This window comes from Varanus komodoensis, unplaced genomic scaffold (genome assembly GCF_004798865.1).
Source record: "Varanus komodoensis strain SLA01 unplaced genomic scaffold, ASM479886v1 scaffold7_1, whole genome shotgun sequence".
In the NCBI taxonomy this organism is placed as follows: domain Eukaryota; kingdom Metazoa; phylum Chordata; class Lepidosauria; order Squamata; family Varanidae; genus Varanus; species Varanus komodoensis.
Genome location: NW_025336479.1, coordinates 10,160,356 through 10,176,504, shown reverse-complemented (window position 1 = coordinate 10,176,504; position 16,149 = coordinate 10,160,356). Strand labels below are relative to the sequence as shown.

At 47.9% G+C, this 16,149-nt stretch overlaps 1 protein-coding gene across 1 annotated transcript in view; it reads left to right on the top strand.

Moving 5' to 3' along the window:
- Positions 1-15,807, top strand: part of DNAH9 (dynein axonemal heavy chain 9) — a 224,899-nt gene extending 209,092 nt beyond the window's left edge. The window contains exons 59-64 of the mRNA XM_044454085.1: positions 1,706-1,897; positions 2,445-2,636; positions 3,539-3,709; positions 6,027-6,209; positions 7,511-7,900; positions 15,534-15,807. Coding sequence (XP_044310020.1) covers positions 1,706-1,897; positions 2,445-2,636; positions 3,539-3,709; positions 6,027-6,209; positions 7,511-7,900; positions 15,534-15,761 — 1,356 coding nt within the window. The 3' untranslated portion in view covers positions 15,762-15,807. The remainder of the gene's footprint in view (positions 1-1,705; positions 1,898-2,444; positions 2,637-3,538; positions 3,710-6,026; positions 6,210-7,510; positions 7,901-15,533) is intronic.
- The last annotated feature ends 342 nt before the right edge of the window (positions 15,808-16,149 follow it).

Sequence of the window (16,149 nt, the reverse complement as noted above, 5' to 3'; positions counted from 1 at the left end):
TCTCTCTCTCTCTCTCTCTCTCTCTCTCTCTCTCTCTCTCTGCATTATATCAGATGCTGCCTTCGGTGCTTCTGACCGTGGACTCCTGACTGTGCGCCAAGCCTCTGGCCCCTCTACAAAGCCATGGACTCCCACTTGTGCTGGCGCCTGGGCCCATCACTCTGCCCCTCCCCACCTGCTGCCCTCAGGAAGCATATCCTTGTTCCCCTTAAAATGGTCAGCTTGAACTTTGGCGACTTCCCTGCGTCAGAGGAGACCCGTGAGAAGCCTCTGTGCAAGGCTGCTGTGGTTTCATTGGTCTTTCTTGCTAGCGGGTTCCCTGCACCTAAGGGTCTGGATCAGCACTACTTAGGACAGAGGAGGGTGTGGAGGTTTGGCCGCTTGCTGGAAGGATGCAGTGTCTTTCCAAACAGTATGGCAGTGTCTGCTCTTCCAGCATGTTCCAGGTAGGAGCTGGTATCTTGGCGGATGTAGCTGGCTGAGGGTTAATGCTGGCACTCAGAAAGGCTTGTTTTGTTGCACTGTCATTCATCTTCCCAGATTTCAGGAGAAGGGAGGGGGTGGCAGCTTCAAGCTTTCCTCATTCTCAGCCTGCCTTTGCAAATCAGGGGATAATTAATGTTCTTAAAATGGCTGGATTCTTACAAGATGTCTCTTATCCTCCAAATCCTGCTGTAGGTGAGAGCAAGTGGCTTCATACTTCATTTGACTGCTTTGAGCGACTCTTCTGACTAATGCAGGACTTGTTCACATATAGCTTTTAGAGTGGCACTGCAAACAGCTTATTATCATATTCATTTTAAATAAAGAGTGTGATCTGGTATTGCTATCGGCATTGTGTTGGTGTTTCAGGTTTGCTGCTAGAGAAATCTGAGGTCAAATAAGGACAGGGCATGTTTGTCCAAGAATTGTGACTCAGACTTTTGTCTCACTAGTGCATCCAGGAGCTGGGACCATTTGGGAAAAGAAGGTGGTTTTCAGGGCCCTTACCTAGGCACTGTTTTCTGCCTTCCATGTCAAAGTCCATGGCCACTGCCTGATCATCCACTTGCTCTTCACTGGTCTTCAGCTGAGGCAGCCACCAGGTGCACTGGGGTTAACTCTGAACCTTTCTTGTAGACTTTCTCTTGAATGCATGGAATCATAAGCTGGCCTAGAAAGATTCTGACAAGGTCAAGTAGAATAGCCAGTTTTGTTACTGAATGATTGACATAACTGAAAACAATGGTACTGGATAGTAAGCTAAGTCTCATGGCAATTCCTGGGTTAAATTTTAGGTTTTACTTAGCCTAGAAATGTTCCATTCTTAGGTTGTTTTTGTGACATCTGAACCCAGAAACTTGGTGGCGGGGGAGGTGTTAGAGGTTAAACAACCCAGAGTTAACCCAATGATTTCCCATGATTCCCTGAGTTGTTCATAAAAAGCCATAGTTTGGGGTTTGAAACAAATCCAGAAACAGATTGTTCTTGGGTTATTAATTAGATGTAGACATGTTGGGTGTGTGGCTTGCATGCTCTGCTCATCTGTGCAATTTTGTGTTAAACAACCCAGGAATTACCACCGTGACATGTGAACTGGGTCATAATAACAGAATGTCCAAGTGTGGGGGCTTGATAATCTGCAGTTCAGTAGATCCCTGCTGAGGGACCCAACCTGATGCTCCATAAGAAAACACTGACCTGTCTTCCCATGTTTGTTTTGCAGGACACTCTAGAAATGTGTAGCCGTGAGAATGAGTTTAAGAGCATCCTCTTTGCCCTCTGCTATTTTCATGCTGTAGCAGCAGAAAGACGTAAATTTGGGCCGCAGGGCTGGAATCGTTCCTACCCCTTTAACACCGGGGACCTCACCATTTCTGTCAATGTTCTGTACAATTACTTGGAGGCTAGCTTGAAGGTGAGCTGCATCAATTATACACCATCTCATGTTAAAATCATGTACATCTCTCGGAGTGCTTAATGACTGATCATTGGCTTTTATCAGTGTGCCACTTTTCTCCTACTGTTGTTCTTTATTGTGGTTTCATCTTACCACCCCTCTTTCTGTGGATGCCCATGTGTGGCCTGTGTATCCCCACCATGGCATTTCTGTGAAAATATTTGGAAATGTTTGTCTGCCTAGAAAAATGTGTTTAGTTGAGGGAACTGGGGGAAGACATGTTTTAAGTAACAATCCTCCCACCCTTTCTCCCTTCCCCTTACTGTACATATAGACATAGAAACAGTCTGTTCTTCAGTCTGGGATTCTTTTAGTGCATCTCCTGTTTGCTGCACGGAGAAATTTGACTGCTACATGATGTTCAGTTCCTTAGAAAAAGTGAATTGTTGAAGTGAAAGCATCCTCTGAAATGTCAGCTTTCAGACACTATCAGGGCCGGGCGTCTGCTCCTACAAAGGGCAGCCTCTTACAACCTGTTCCTGTCCACCTGCCCCTTATGGTTTAGGTTCCCTATGATGATCTGCGGTACCTCTTTGGAGAGATCATGTATGGAGGACACATCACAGACGACTGGGACAGGCGCCTCTGTAAGACCTACCTGGAGGAGTTCATCAAACCTGAAATGCTGGAGGGAGAATTCCTGCTGGCTCCAGGATTCCCACTCCCAGGGAACATGGACTACAACAGCTACCACCAGGTAGCACTGCCAGACACCCTGCATTTGGACTGCTCAAGTTTCTGACCTTATAGCCCATATGAAATGGCAAGTTAGGAATGCCGAGTTCTGGCACCAGGTTGGGTGGGTCTTTTTCACAGCCTCCTCCACAGAACCCTGTTTAATGGTTATATGACAGTTCATTCATGCATGAGTAGAGGACATGCTCATTTCTTCTTCAGCCAGAGCAGATGCAGTGAGAAAATGGCAACTGTCAGCTCAAAAGGACCTTAAGGGTGCAGTCCTATGCACACTCACCCATGAGAGGTCTCAGGAAAATGGGTGGGGCTCACTTCTGAGTAGATGTGCCGGATCGTGCTGCTGGTGTTCACCAAGCATTCCTTCTGCATGCTCTAGGCCTTGGATGGCTGTTTATTGAGTCAGCTTTTATTTCAGAAGTGAACGGGTACATTTTGACAGGATGGGTAGAGCGAGCCTAGTTTTTGTTTTGGAAAGTAAGTGAATCTGTGAGATCTCATTGATGACTGTTGGTGACTATTACATTTTTCCTAGCCAAGAACTAAGATCTTGCCTTCAAGGCACACCCCAAACTGAGATAGAGATGTTAGAGATGATTATATTCATACATACATACATACATACATACATATGTGTGTGTGTGTGTGTGTGTGTGTGTGTATAGAGAGAGAGAGAGAGAGAGAGAGCCCTGTTTGAAATTCATAGCAAGGACTGGGCATAATTACTGTTCATTTTGGTTTGGCTGGGGATGGTCTGATTATTCATACAACATGAGTGCCAGTTCCAGCATCAGCTTCCCAGCAGCTCAGGAACACAAAGGGTGATTGAGAGGCAGGCGTCCCATTGACAGAATTGCACATCGTACCTGATACCTCGCTGAGTGTAGATACTCTGTTGCTGTCCAGTATGTAGACGATGCCTTGCCTGCTGAGTCTCCGTACCTTTATGGCCTCCACCCCAATGCAGAAATTGGCTTCTTGACACAAACTTCAGAGAAGCTCTTCCGCACAGTGCTGGAGCTGCAGCCTCGTGACACCAGCATTGGAGAAGGCGCAGGAGCCACCCGGGAAGAGAAGGTGACTGTGGGGGAGCAGAGTGGAAAATGAGCAATCAGTCTTGAGGCGACCCCTCCTCCTTGATTTCCCTTTGGTCAAAACCCTTTTCAGCTCATGGAAAGCTCACACAGCAAGCTGCAGCAAGATGGCTGGGATCCTGAGGAGCCAGAATGGGTGCCGGGGTAACTGGAATTCTACTCTGCAAGGCCTGTAGTCATCCCCCTTTCTGGACCTTGTGGAGAAAAAGGGCTCATTCCTTCTGCAGTCATTTAACAGTAGTCATAGAAATGCCCAGTAGCTCTCATACAGAAGGCTGATGTACTTCATACATGCACAAATTGGACCCCCTCTTGGAGATTACAGAGGAAGCTTGTCTGGCTGGGCAGGGCTCTCATCTTTCTGATTTGCTGCTGCAGTGAGTGGTGAGGAGAGTGGAGAAGTGTCGCGGGGAAAGGCAGGTACGATTGCCCTGCTTCACCCCTGCTGGGTGCTTCAGAGCTCACACTGGTCCATGTGCCAGGTGTGCAGGCCTGTGGCAGCTGGAAGGGCAGGGAGGAGCTGTGCTTCCACTCCCCCACCCCCAGGAAAGCTCACAGAGGGGATTTCAGGCATGCAGTTTTGTTCCCCTTTCCTCCACATTCCTGAGACGACTCTGCCTCCTTCACACAATATCAATTCATTGAATAGTTTTCAACTGGGAAATAATTCTCTCTCTCCAAGGTGACTCAAGTTTCCTTAAGGGAAACTTTTATGTCATTAAAACTCCAGTCAGGGCCTTAAAAGGTGCAGGAAGGTCAATATAACCAGGCTGGCTGTGTGCACATTTTCTGCTCATAAAACATGGGAAATCTGCCTGTTATTTCCTTCTCATTATGCTCCAAAGCTAAAATTTAAGTGGTTGACACCAATCTTTAGCAAATTAATTTTCAACTCTTGACAGCCAAGGCTGTTCATCTTGTAGGTGGTAAAAGCTTTCAAACTCCTACGCATGTGGCCTTTCTGGCCAGGACCACAACCAAAGATGCAGCCGGAGCTTTCTGGTGACGCTCCCCAGTGGCGCTCTCCTCCTGCACGAAGATGGGTTGAGTGACCCAGCCTGATTAAAAGTAGCTAATGAATTGGACGACAGGTTCGATGCACATGGAGCACCTCTGGATTTTGGTGGGAGGAAAGCACTGGATAGGCACACTGTGTTTCTGGTTTGTGGCTGACAGATCCAGCTGACCAGAAGTGGCAGGGTTTGGGAGGGGAGACAAGAAAGGCACAGATGCAGGGAATATTTTACAGCACATTGAGAAAAGGGCTGGAGCTCCTTCTAACCCATTTACCAGCTATAGTGGATTAAGGGCTCATCCCCATCATAATGCCTGGAAGTCCCCAACCTCAGAAGTTTATAGGCATGCTATGTGGAGGAGGAGGAGGAAGAGGAGGAAGAGGAGCAATTGCCTTCTCCCCATTTTCCACTAGACAAGCTCTTTTGCCCAGCTAGCTGGAGCCTCTCAGAGGGGCGGAAAGGCTGCTGGGGCAACTGGAAGATACCCTGTATGTTGGTCTCACCAGACTCCTCCCCTCCCTGCTCCCTAAAATGCTGCCTTTACTTCTCTTGGAGGTGCTCCCTCCAGTCCTGCTGAGCAGCCAGTGCTGTTCTTTCTGTGCCGACTGTGAAGGTTTGGGAGAGGCGGATTGGAGCGCCAGTACCCATCTCCAGGATCAAGCGCTGTCCTCAGTGTCAGATCTGGGAATCCAAGCCATCCATGGGCCATCAAACTTATGGAACAATCTTATGGTCTAGGGACCATAAGATTGTTCCCTTATATGACTATCCAACTCATCATGAGCTCTTCCAGAGGAACCTTGGGAACCGATGGCATTTTCTTGTCTTCTTTATAGTGTGCTGAGATAGTTCACCTTAAAATTCCATTTAAAATAATCGGCTGCATTTGTCAATAACACATGAATAAAATTGCTCATAAATGGTGCAGTATAGTACACGTTGCTGTTTGATTTTTCATTTTATAGCTTCATCTATCTCACTGAACTATCCCAACCTTAGAATGAGGCACAGGAGAGAATCAAAGCAAAGAAATAAGCTCCTGCATAATGTGTGGCTGTTTCTAAATCATCTCTATAAAGAAGAGCCACTCTGAATGCTTGTAGGTATTTAGGCTGTAATAGTCCATTAGATGGGTTGATTTGGAGGAGCCAGGCTTGAGCTGGCTCAGCTGTTCTTCAGGAGGAGTAGGTTAACTTTCCCAAGGCAGCTGTGACTTAATGATAATCTTTCATGCCTCCTGCAAGTAGGTCTCAGGAACCCTTCACACCTCTCTTTGGCACGCAGGTGAAGGCAGCTTTGGATGACATCCTGGAGAAACTAACCGATGAGTTTAACATTCCTGAGCTGATGGCCAAAGTGGAGGAGAGGACGCCATACATTGTGGTCGCTTTCCAGGAATGTGAGCGGATGAACCTCCTTACCAGTGAGATTAGACGGTCACTGAGGGAGCTGGACCTGGGACTGAAGGTGGAAGCCCATTTCGTTCCTCTGTTGTGTCATTTGGAAATGCGGTCATAGCGATGGAGGGGAAATGACCCCGTTTATATGTTGTAGTCCACCAGCAGAAAGCAAAGGATCTATGTGATTGAATACAATGTTTTAAAAGTGAAAGTGATATTAAAGGATGCAGAGGTGGCAGAAAATAGGGAAGCCATTTGTGGTATCAGTAGTTTTCAAAACAAACCCTGAATGATAGAAAAGTATTGCCAGTGGATCAAATGGTGTAAATGTTCAGAACATTAAATTTATCACAAAATAGAAACAAAACATAAACTGCTGGCAACTAGCAGCCCAAGATTTGGCTGCTTCTTTCAAATCAATATCTGAAATACATCTCTCCTCCGTCTTTTCTTTTTGGCTCATCTAAAGTAGCCAGGTCACAATATCGTGAGAATAACATCTGAACGCCCCCAGTCCAAATCTCTAGAGTGTAACAAGCCCCCAGCCTACTGGTTCTCTCCTGCCCCAGAGCCAAATCTGTAGTGGTGCTCCAGAGCTGCTTTGCGCTTGGCTCCTCTTCCCTTGAACCCCAGAGTCGGAATCCAATGAGCCAGTCAGCTGGTGCCCTGCTCTCAAGGGGGTTTGGGGCCAGTGTGTTCATCACAATTTATTTATTTATTTATCTGTAACTCACAACATGCCCTTGCGTGATGACCTTGCTCTCAGGGGTCGGGTGTGGAGACAAAACTTCATTGCACATCTGAAGTGAGTCATTTAGCTGCCTGTCTCCTGACCAGTCCCCCTAATGTGCCTTCCCCCCAGTGATGCATCCGAATGTTATAAGCCGTCTTTAGAGCCCCTTCTTGCCCCACGCAACTGGTTGACCCCCATGAACAGAGAAATGCTTGGCTTGGTCTGGTCCGATTTTCTATTCCGTATCCCTTTTTCCTAAACTCTAATTCTACACTCCATTCAGGCTCCTCTTTCTCACTTTATTACCCACTCTGTACATAGGCACATCAATATTCTGATTTCAGCGCACACATTCAATATCCTTTTTCTGGTTCCTTGTTCAGACTCTTAGGAATTATGCATACATGGTGGGATTAGTGATGGTAGAAAACAGGTTAAACATTTCCAGTACTTTAACATTTTTTTGCTTTTTAAATTCTAAATATGTGTCTTATTTAATTGCCAAAAAGACTTATCATCCAGTGTCTCCCAGATCCTTCTAAGCAAGTTTAAATGTTCTGTTTTCACATATTTGCTGGATTTTGGCTCAAGTGAACACTCTGTATCTCCTGCTTTTTTGTCTTACACATTTTTAGGGTGAATTAACCATGACTAGTGATATGGAGACCTTACAGAACGCCATCTTCTTGGACACAGTGCCTGACCCATGGACCAGGAGGGCTTACCCTTCCATGGCTGCTCTGGGCGGTTGGTTTGCCGATCTGCTTAACCGTATCAAGGAGCTGGAGACGTGGACCGGGGACTTCGCGCTGCCCGCAGTGGTGTGGTTGGCAGGATTCTTTAACCCCCAGTCTTTCCTGACCGCCATCATGCAGTCCATGGCCCGAAAGAATGAGTGGCCTCTAGACAAAATGGCCCTGCAGTGCGACGTGACCAAAAGGAACCGCAACGATTTCACCAGCCCCCCACGAGAAGGGGCCTGTGTCCATGGCTTGTTCATGGAGGGCGCGCGATGGGACATGCAGGTAAGCATGCGAAGTGGAGCTTCGTTGCGACATGGTGGGTTGCCGGAGCAAGGCCACGGACCATGGATTGTTTCCGTGCAGCCCAATTCCAGCAATACCTTTTTTCCTGACTATTACGGGATGTCTGCATGGCTGTGTGATCAGAAGTGTAGCATACAATTGCTTTAGGGTTGCCACTTCTCTGGGGAGTCACCTCCTCGATATACTACCGATGCCACTCGGTCAGCCCTGTGAGGAGGAGTATCATGGACACTAGCAGTTTCACTCTGCAGTTGCAGAAGAGGTATCTGCCATGGCATTCAGTTTTCTGGACTGAGACAATTTTCTGTGCAAGCTGATACAGTTGCACAGAAAAATACCGTAGCTTCCAAGTCTGTGGAAAGCTTTTAGTGAGAATGTTGGGGCTGATTACTTCCCCTGGGAGGACTGGTGCTGGTGCTGGTGAGAATAGATTCCAGTGCCTTGCCAGCTAGCTTTTCCCCACACTTGTCATCGCGTTTATGCTATTGCTGAGCTGAAGTTTTGTGGATTGCTACTTCCACACTGAAATTTGCAGCTTACATGGAGAGAAAAACCTTTGCTAACAATCGGCTGAATATTGGCAGTGCTACTCTGTTTTTCATCTGCTTGGGAACTTTCCTAAGCTATATCCTGTGAGGTAGGTCAGAGACTGCACCGTTCCTGGGAATCTTAATGGTGACACTCTGGGAGCTTTTGCACTTTTCTTTCCAGCATCCAGGTTTTGAATGAAAAAGAAACCAAACGTGGAAAAGGCAGTCAAAAGCATGGAGGGAAAAAAAAAATTCAGCTCAGCTCAAATGTATGCATTCTCATTACCCTTTTATTTTTCTTTCCCTGTCCCCTTCGCCCCCTCCCCAGCAAATACAGGCCATTGCCTTCCAAATTATTTGAAAAACTAGACTTTGAGGAAAACTAAGCAAAGTAGTTAGCACAATTTACTCCGATATCAGAATGCGCATTTCCACGGTGCATGTTTTGTGTTACACTTGGTGCAGAGCTGGGATTTCTTCCCCTCTCTTTTTGGCATAGAGTACCCACAGTTCTGCCAAAAGGAGCAGCTGGTGCTGTCAGCCTTGAAGCTAAAACGCTCCTTGGCTCTGGTCCCATAACGGTTGGCTTCCAAATCAATGCTCGCTTTTATTTCCAAGCACACGGCCTTTTCGAAGCATCAGAGGTCAGAGCCACCTCTTTGGGAGGTTTGCCGATGCTGCTTCAGCCCCAACAGGGAATGAGCCAAGGCTGAATCTGGGGGTGGGCCCAGAACACCTGCAGAGCTTCCAAGGCGACAGCAGTGGATGCTGGATAAAGTTGGAACTGGCGTGACTGGCACTTGGTGCAGTTCTAGTTTCCCTTGATATTCCTATAAACAGGGCAAGATGTGGAGGGAATCACACTCGGCCGTGCCTGGCACGACCTGATGCATTGCTGCTGCCGCCCATCTGTAAAGCGGAGGTGCCCCGAAAGAGGCAGTGCGTCACAGCTTGGAGCTCTGTAGATTAGCAGCCTCATCAGGATGGCTGCCCCATTCTGTTTGGATTGCTGGTAGCACCTGTCACTGTGGCCGCTCCCCGGAACACCTTTCCTCGGGCAGCCACTGCCCAGCTGGATGCAGAAGCAGCTTCCCCGGGCACAGCGTTTTCCACGTCAGCGGAAGCCCGCCTGGGGGACGAGAGGACCGCTGCCTGGTCTTTGCTTTAGCGTATCAGCACGGGGGCTGGGGGGAGCCGACTGCATTGCGAGGAGGCAGCCACGTAGCACCCAACCTGCACCTTTCCAAAGTATAGGGGGTATTTATAAGGGCACCAGTAAGCAAAGCATCCTTCTGCAGAAACTGCAGTTGAGAGGGAGATGCCAAATATCCCCCACCATCTCCTTCTCTTGTTAATGTCAGTGGAGGCAAAAAAGCAGGACTTAAACTTCATCACCTGGCCCTTCTTCTCTTTCTCTGGATCATGCTCACAAAACTCCTGTGTCTTTGGGAAATGGTCCTGCTTGAGCATGCGTTAGAGGAGCTAAGTCAGAGGACGGCATGGGGCAGGTCAGGCCTGGGAGCCGCAGGCTGCTTCAAGTGGTGGGACCGTCCAAATGCAGAGCTGCAGACAGAGGCCGCAATCAAACTTGGAAAGGCCCCCTGGCAGAGGGTGCGGCCCGATGGCAGGGCTGCTGGCTGATGCAAAAACGGCAGAGAAAGCTAAGGGGCAAGAGCAAGGTAGCGGCCATCTTATGCAACGCTTAGGATCCATGTTGTTGGAGTTGTGCAGGGATGGGCAAACTTTGGCCCTCTGAATATTTTGGCCTCAACTCACGGTCCTTTACCATTGCCTATATTGAATAGTCTCCCCAGCCCCACCCGCCACCGTGCTGCAAAGCTCTAAACTCTAAGCAATAATAATGGCATTTCCTCTCTATGCCTGAACCCCCCCCCCCCACACACACACATTTTGCGTGTCTTTGCTGAAATGGACCCATTGATTCTGTACCCAGTACTGTCTGTTAGCTGCATGTCCATTCTTGTGGGGACAAATGCAGACAGCAGATGATACAAAGAACTATGAACCTTGTAATATGCATTCCATTTTTCTGGGTTGCTTATCCATTGAAAATGAATCCTTTGTTAAGAATGTGAACTCTGAAGTTTGGAGTAATCACTTCAGGGAGCTATTCCACTTTAGAAAAGATATTCCCCTGTGAAGTGATGCTGTAGCCAGAGATGGCTGTTTCCCTGCTGCTCTGCACTCGGACAAATATTTTGCATTTATGTCTATATCCATGTAGTTATGTGGGTGGCCTACACTTAGGAACCAATCTATATGCTCCTATTTAACCAAGGAAAACCAAATTGAGTTTACAAGGTCCTAAATTCCCTGCTAGTATAAGTTCTGTGAAAGGTAGGTGAATTATGTATGCAGGCAGCCTTCCCCCATATTGCAGCAAAGGCCTTATTCTGTTGAGGAACGGCTGGAAGATAATGCCATTTGTCACTGAGTGCTCCATCTGGTGCTCTTCCCTCTTGCTGCTTAATTTTCCACTGCCTGCAGAAAGCAGGAATTCTGAGGCAAGTGTCTTTGCCACAGCCAGGGGCTGACATGAAAATCTGAGGAGAGAACCCTTCTGGTGAATGGCTCCCACTTGGTGTGTAGACAGACAGTGCAATGGAATGTATGTGCACCACACGCCTGGGTTTGGAAATGCACAGATTATATAGGTACACGTGGCAATGAGCTGGGTTTGCATATGTCCCTGCCAGAAGTGGTATGTGCAGTGCCAAATGCTTGTCTGGCATATGTGCGAAGATGCTCTACAAAAGTCGGGGAGTGGAAGCAGATCATGATTTCTGACCTAGCTAAACGGTCAGAGTACTTCTAAAGATGCATCTCCACAAACTCCTTTTCATGGCAATAGGTGTGTTCCCGGAAGGGTATGCCGTTCCCAGAGTTGCATGGCATCTTTCGCCGATGGCAAAACCTTCTATTATACAGGCCACGTTCAGACAGAAGTGTGAAGGGCACACGGGGCTCTGGGCATGCCCCCTTTGCCCCCAGACGTGCCACGCTGACTTGCCATGCCTTCGACCCAGGAGAGTCAGCAGGCGCCTGCATCCCTGCCTCCGCCCCAGCTTCGGATTTCTCGATCGCTGCCTTGGGGGAGCAGGCGAGTGGGGTGTGCAAGGACATCTTCATGCCACGCAGAGAAAGGCACCACAGAGCCGTGAGGATGAAACCACCTGGGAAGCTAATTTGCCGTTCCCCTCGCATCTTTCCCACATGTTCAAGCTGCCCCTCCCTTTCCCTACTAGAGATGGCTCTCATGTTTTCGTTAAGGCCCTCTGAGTGTAACTTGGAGCTCTGCTGTGTTCCTCTTCCAAGGTTCATCGTCACTGTTCTTCCCCTTTTAAGGGCTTCAATCTATTTCTAGCTTAGTGTGCATACACAGAACAGGGAGTGTGTCGCCTGTTGACAGAAAACAGACCACATTGCTAAGTCACTGGGCACCTTGGTTGTTATGAATCCATGGACATGTGAGCTGAAAATGATGGGACTTGCAATCCAACCTATCCAGAGGAAGCACTGGGTTGGGAAAAGCCAAGTGCAGTCAGGTCAGTGTTAGACTAAGTCTGGGGAGGCTCAGGCGCAAATCTTTATTCAGCTACAAAGTTAACTGGATGCTCCTTGGAGAGTTATGATCTCTTAGTCTAACTGGCTCCGCAAGTAGCTTGTGGCGATGAAGAAAAATGGTATGGCCACACGCCATTGTGTGAGCTCCTTCAGTGAAGAATGGAACTCATCTGTAAGACGAGTTTTAACATGTGCTGCATCGTAGGCTTCTTGTTTTAATTCAGCCTTTCCCATCCTCGTGCCCTGTACATCTATCGAAGTGAAACATTGTCCATGCTGGCTGAGGATGATGGGAACTGTAGTCCAACAGAGCTGAGGGCACCTGGCTAGGAAAGGCTGTTTTAATTCTTCTTTGCTGTTACACCACTTAGCTTTGTTTTTTTTTTTTAAATCATATTTTCTGTAATTTGGTTGTATGTTTTGACAGTTTTATAGTTTATGTTCTTAGCCAGCTTAGAAATGTTATGCTGAAAAGTGGGATGTCGTATATAAAATGAATGTTGCTGCTCTGGGACCTGCCCAGGAATTCTTTTGGTGCTGTTTATTCCAACACAGAGTGTGTGTGTGCAAGCATACACCTTCCCCTGCCTGCCCAACCCCCGTACTTCAAATAATATTTCTAAGCAGCAAAAATGGTTGTTCCCAAGCTAAAGTTTCCTTTGATCAACAGGGAGATAAATATGCAAATAAAAACATGAATTAATGCCAAGGAACGATCTAAGAGAGATTGAAAACATTGTCAGTCTAAAAATAGAGGGGGATATTTCATAAGGAACTGATTTCCTTTGTTCCTCTCAAACAACGGGGTACCTGCTCAAAAGACACTTTAAAAAATTAAGGTTGAACTGCAAGTTGCAATCCTTTGCAACACCTCCCAGAAGAGATGTTGTAGCAAGGATTATTTCATATTTGCCTGCTGCTTTGGAAGCCTTAAGCTCTGCTGGCACTATCTGTGATCAGAATTACCTTAATGTAACAGTGTACATACAGTTGGTGTTGTAAAGAGATCAGAATTGTTTACTATTGTGTGTGCCTATTGGAATGCAAATTAATTTCTTTCAGATATATATGCAGATCAGAAGGTTACGTTTGATAATAAATCCTTCTTTACTGTGCTGCACGAATGTAAGGGTGTTAGGCTGTTGGGAGTAAGAAGGGTGGCTCTCTTGGGCAATCGTTCCCATGGACTGCTCGCTGTATCCAGATGATTCAGGATCAGAAAATAGTGGGACTGTGGAAGATGGGCTAGGTCAAGATTCTGAGAGGAGGTGGAAGGGATTATCTCACGGCCAGGCATTATGATTCTCTCAAGGCCAAGTGATTATCTAAGCCAGGCGTGTCTGGGAGCAGTCAAGATGTACAGCCAGTGGGAGGGGTCTTTAAGGATGAGGAACGCTGGCCAGGCCCCCCTGCTCACGACCCCATGATGGTGTGTCCGCAGAGAGAGAGGAGGTGTCCTGGCCTTCAGAGAGCCCCTCCTGAGGGGGTGGGGTCTAGACATGTTCAAAAGGAGAGTTCCTGGAAGTAAACCCTAGACTGGGTTCAACAAACCACTCTGTGCATGTTCAGAGATCCATTCTGGGTAACTTATGCTTGGGAGCTATAAGGAAATCTTTACAAGGGAAAAGATCTGTGGCTTGTGTTTGCTCAAAGGAGGAAACTTGGCTTCTGACAGATGTGCAACATGGGTCTGTGGTGAAAGGTAGCTCCCAAAGCAGGTGGAGCCCTTCTCTTTCTTCACTGAGAAAGGGCGGGAGGACTGGCCTTCTCTTCCAGGACATCCTCTCCAACCTGCTAGGAACCTGCACCTCCAGTTCCTCAGGGCTTTTTATAAGCCTGCTGATCTTTTAACAGAATAAAAAATAACAACTCTTAACTCTTCCTTCTTGACTTCTCTCCCCGACCCTGACATATCCTAGCCAGAGACAGGCCCTCCCAAGGTTTTTTTTTTTGGGGGGGGGGAGGGTATTTCAGTAGTACATACAACCCACAAAAAAGAAAAGGGTTCAGACAGGGTGACATTGCCTCTTCCAGCCCGAGCAGCATGAGCAGCGATTCTGGACCCCGGCTCCGGTGACAACACTGGCCGTCGCTTCCTTGCTCCTTTCCAGAGTGGATGGGACTGCAGAATCATGAAGGGAGAATAAGCCACACAGGCCTATTTTGCCTGGCCACACATTTGGGTCACATGCCACCTGATAGCATAATTACCCCCACCGGGTGCAGGTTAGCATGATGTCCACACCCGGTCAGGGTGGCAGGCTCATGGCATTTACAGATCACCCGGAAGCCTCAGACCTGCCACAGATTGTACAAGGCAGTCTGTCCATAAGTCCCCAGGGCTTATTTTCCCTCTGGTCTGGGCCTGTGTGTGCGTAACGTGGGGGAGGGCAGGACACCCCAGGACAGCAGAGCTCATGCAGGTTTTGCGGCCAGCCTCCTCTGGGCTCAGAAGCAGCCGGCGGGCCGCCTGCCTTCTCCCTCTGGGCCTGGAGTGCTAGGGAGAAGCAAGGCCACCACATCCCTCCTACTCTACCATCTCCTTCAGGTCTGTACTTTTTCTCTGGGCTAGTTATGCCAAAGGTCAGTGCAAGAGAATCCTCTCCATTCTAGGCAGGCAGTTTTCAGGCCAAGCACAGGGATTGCGCCCCAAATGGCACAAGCCCTGGAAGGAGGCAAAAGAACAGCCAAACTGTTTGGGCTCTGGACCCCCCAGAAAATGACAGCATGAGGTGCCAGCAGGCACTGCCCACAGGAAAGGTACTAGGACACCGGGGGAGGGGGGCTTCTAGGGGGTCCTTTCTGTCTCTGCCGCACCTTCAAGGGAGACCTGGCAGAGCTGGACTTCCTGGTCTGGGTTAACTCTCTCGTCGCACAGGAGTTTCGCGAGTGGAAAGGAGTGACACAGCCTTGATTTGGTTCGCCATGTAGGAAGTGGCATGAAATCCTCAGTAGGTGGAAATGCAAGTTCTGCTCTCGGTGTTTCCCTGTGGGGCTTCTCACTGTGGCAGAAGCTGCCATTCTGAATATTCCAGTGACAGCGGGGGAAGGTGGGGAGCCTGTGGCTTGTTGCCACATGCGAACCTGGCAAAGGTGGGTTGTTGGGGTGTCTGTCAAGCAGCCAGAGCCCATGGGCTGCTTCAGGGTTGCAGGGGGCTTGTTAATCTTGCCAGCCCACGGTCACTGAGTGCTCATGCAAGAGCTGGCTATAGTGCCCACCCCTCACCTGGCCCCCACACAGCTTGCATGGAATTCAGAATGGCAAATGGCTGCCACTGCAACAGGTTTGCACGGGGGGAATTCGTCCACAGTGGCATCACATCGTGTGCAAAGCTGGTCATTATCAGAGGTTTGGCTGGCACATCTGGGAACATCACCTGTACACAAGAAGGCAATAAGGATGAAGTTACGTGGGGAAAAGGGCTTGTAAACACAGCACTGCCTGTCCAAGAAAAATGGTTGCTAATATCTCATAATTTTCTTGCTGTTCTCCACAGGCGGGGTTAATTGCTGATGCCTGGCTGAAGGAACTGACTCCAGCAATGCCAATTATCTTCATCAAAGCGATCCCCGTGGACAAGCAAGACACTCGCAACATGTATCCCTGCCCTGTTTACAAAACCCGCCAACGGGGCCCAACCTATGTCTGGACTTTTAACCTGAAGACTAAAGAGAAACCTTCCAAATGGGTTTTGGCAGGAGTAGCACTCCTCCTGCAAATTTAAACTTTGTTTCAGACCCTCTTTTTCTTACAGACTCAGATGAAAGCAACAATTACTTCATTGCTTTTTTTTTTGGTGAAATGAATTAATGCCCAGTGCTGGCACCCCACATGCATGTATATCATTCGAAGAGTGAAACATCAAGTGTCAGTCTGCATACATGAGTCATTTCAGATCACACTACAGGTTTTAAATTTAATAGATTCTCACCCCTCCCTTCAAATAAAATTTATGAGTTTGGATTATCTGCAATGAAAAGTAAGTACAATATATAACAGACGATATTGGTAAATAGGAATTAAAGGAATCATGCAACCCAGTCTGCTAATGGTTGAAAGTTCTTTAAAGTTGCTTAGTCCCATAAGGGTGACAAAATAGGTGCCAGGCGAGC